Genomic DNA, 2,500 nt, shown 5'->3' on the forward strand with positions numbered 1-2,500 from the left:
TTCGCACGGCCAAATGCACTACAATACTTTGATATCGAACAAGTGCACAAGAAAATTTTACCTTTTGTCATGGAATTTCAACCAGCTTTGAAAGTCTTAAAGAACATACATGTACTATTGGATAAATGGTATTTTAATTCAAAAGCAGCCTAATCTCAAAGAGATATTCAAGGAATCTCTCTTGTTCTATTGAAAAGGAAAATTGAGCTGCTCCAGAGGCTACATCCTCTACAGTTGCTATGCACACAACTATAGGCTTATATTATTGGCCCTTACTAACGTTGCACCTTTAGGGAAACTACTGTGAGAGGGTAAGCAGAAGACATAACATTCTCCACAACCTATTAATTTGTATACATGATGCACAATTGCAACTGGATAAATACTTGTTAACTATTCTTTTAATCGACCAAGAAATAGATAAGATTCTTGATAATTCATGTCATTGGAACAACCAAGTAAAGAACTAAAAATTATCTAGAGCAAATTGAACATTGGACTTACGTGGTGTTTGGATGTGTCCGAAGGTCAACCTCTAAGGATCTGAGTATCATCTCAACCGGCTCCAAACTTTTCAGCAGTTTCTTGTGGTTTGCTCCAGGAGACTTGCTTAATGCAATGTCCTTGTGAGTTCTTAGCTGATCAATGTAAAAGCCAGATGAATACTTGGGAAGCATTAACTCCTGCAAGAATATTTTAATTCAGAGTCAGATAATTATTATGCAAAAAATCTGCTGTCACGGAATCCTTTTAAGCCAAACATAATAATTACCATTCATGCGAAAGTATTTTAATAATCTTTGCACTTTTCTCAATTCTTTGCGTCATACTATAATATTTTCCTTGATAATGGAGTCATGACTACTTTTCAACATGAGATTTTATCTTTTTTATCACTTTACTTAATGCCGGTAGTTCCTTAATTAAGAAATGAAGGCTACTATGTGGTGTAAGCCTCGCACAAAACGGGAGCTGTCTTAAAACTTTTCTTCAGGCGTAATAAGAATAGCCCTAGCCCTAGCCCTAGCCCTAACCCTAGCCCTAACCCTAACCCTAACCCCTTAGAGAGTATCCTAAACATGCATAACCCTAACCCTAAACATGCATAAAAGCTAACCTTAGGCCTAATTAGGCCTAAACAAAGGTTTTAAGACAGCTCTTAGGACCTTTTTTGCGCTCTTGTTTTGTGCAAGGCTTACAACATGTAGTAGCTGAAATGAAAGAAAGGAAAGGAACTTTATTTAAGTGTCTACTCATTCTAGTGCTGGAGCACTAATTGAGGACAATGTAAACTGAAATTAACAATTGACGCAAATCAAGTCAAATGTTGGTTTTTGAGAAGAGGGGAAACCGGAGTACCCGGAGAACCCCGGGGAAAACCTCTCGATGCAGAGTAGAGAACCAACAAACCGAGTCTAGGAATCGAACCCGGGACAAATTGGTGGGAGGCAAGTGCTTCAAAACTGCGCCATCCCTGAACCCCAAAAAGCTACAAGGTTCATGGAAGCCAATGGTTGCCCTTTATCGCCTCCCTCTGTCAGTGCTCCATTTTACGGGTACTTAAGGTTAGTTTCCACCTTCACAGGTGTCCTTTGGCGAAAAATTTGTATGCGCGCTAGTTTCAAAAAATTTATTGGGTACCGGATGCCGCAGCACAAGCAAAATGACTGCATAGTGATATTCACAAGGCATCTGAATCAACAAAACTATTTCAGGCTTTTTTGATATTCTGATTGGTTGTCTAGATATCCACATCCAAAGTTGGAGTAGCTGAAAATATGCGGGATGTGTCACGTAAATGGACATTACAGGAAAAATTTTTTTTTTCAAACATCAGAATTTCCCGACACACTTGGTCATTGGTCATTATCTCTGGAGGGTTTAATTTTCGCACTGTGATTAACTTAATGGTTGGCTAGGTCATGCTTTCTTTGAATCACTGCTGGTGGGAAGGTAACCTGGCTTCCATATGTACTAAAACTCAAAATTTAAAGTTCTTTGCTCAGAAATTGGGTCTTCTCTAGAAATTAAGACTTACCCCTGTAGAAGTGTTAGACAGGATCATAGCCCTAGTCATAGTGCCTTTATTGACACTGACCAGACTTACATTGTACTTTCTTATACTGTAGGGTTCTGGATGTGACTCCCAACATATTTTGTATTTTAATCTCTAGAAAAGCTTCACTATAGATCAGAGCTGCAAGCTTACCACTTCCTTATAAATTAGACTTCTAAAAGTTAATTATGCCCAGAGACATGCATGACGTCAGCACAAAGCCTTTGTCATGAGGCAATTAGTTCCACGATTTCAGCACAGCCAAATTGAAAACATGATCACCATAGGTGATGGTGTTGTTACTGGGCACTTTGAGTACTAACTTATTGGAAGAGCGTAATGAACGAGTACAAGTATTAACCATGGTTCTAACAGATCAGTGTTGTAGTAAGATACAAGTCCATTACTTAAGGACATTCGCGCCAATTGCTACTGCGCATTTTT

At 38.7% G+C, this 2,500-nt stretch overlaps 1 protein-coding gene across 1 annotated transcript in view; it reads right to left on the minus strand.

The window, feature by feature from the left end:
* LOC137970251 (formin-like protein 2) overlaps positions 1-2,500 on the minus strand; it is a 94,647-nt gene that overhangs the window by 53,293 nt on the left and 38,854 nt on the right. Inside the window, exon 4 of the mRNA XM_068816771.1 lies at positions 505-683. Within this exon, the coding sequence (XP_068672872.1) occupies positions 505-683 (179 nt within the window). The remainder of the gene's footprint in view (positions 1-504; positions 684-2,500) is intronic.

This window comes from Montipora foliosa, chromosome 9 (assembly GCF_036669935.1).
Source record: "Montipora foliosa isolate CH-2021 chromosome 9, ASM3666993v2, whole genome shotgun sequence".
Taxonomy (NCBI): Eukaryota; Metazoa; Cnidaria; class Anthozoa; order Scleractinia; family Acroporidae; genus Montipora; species Montipora foliosa.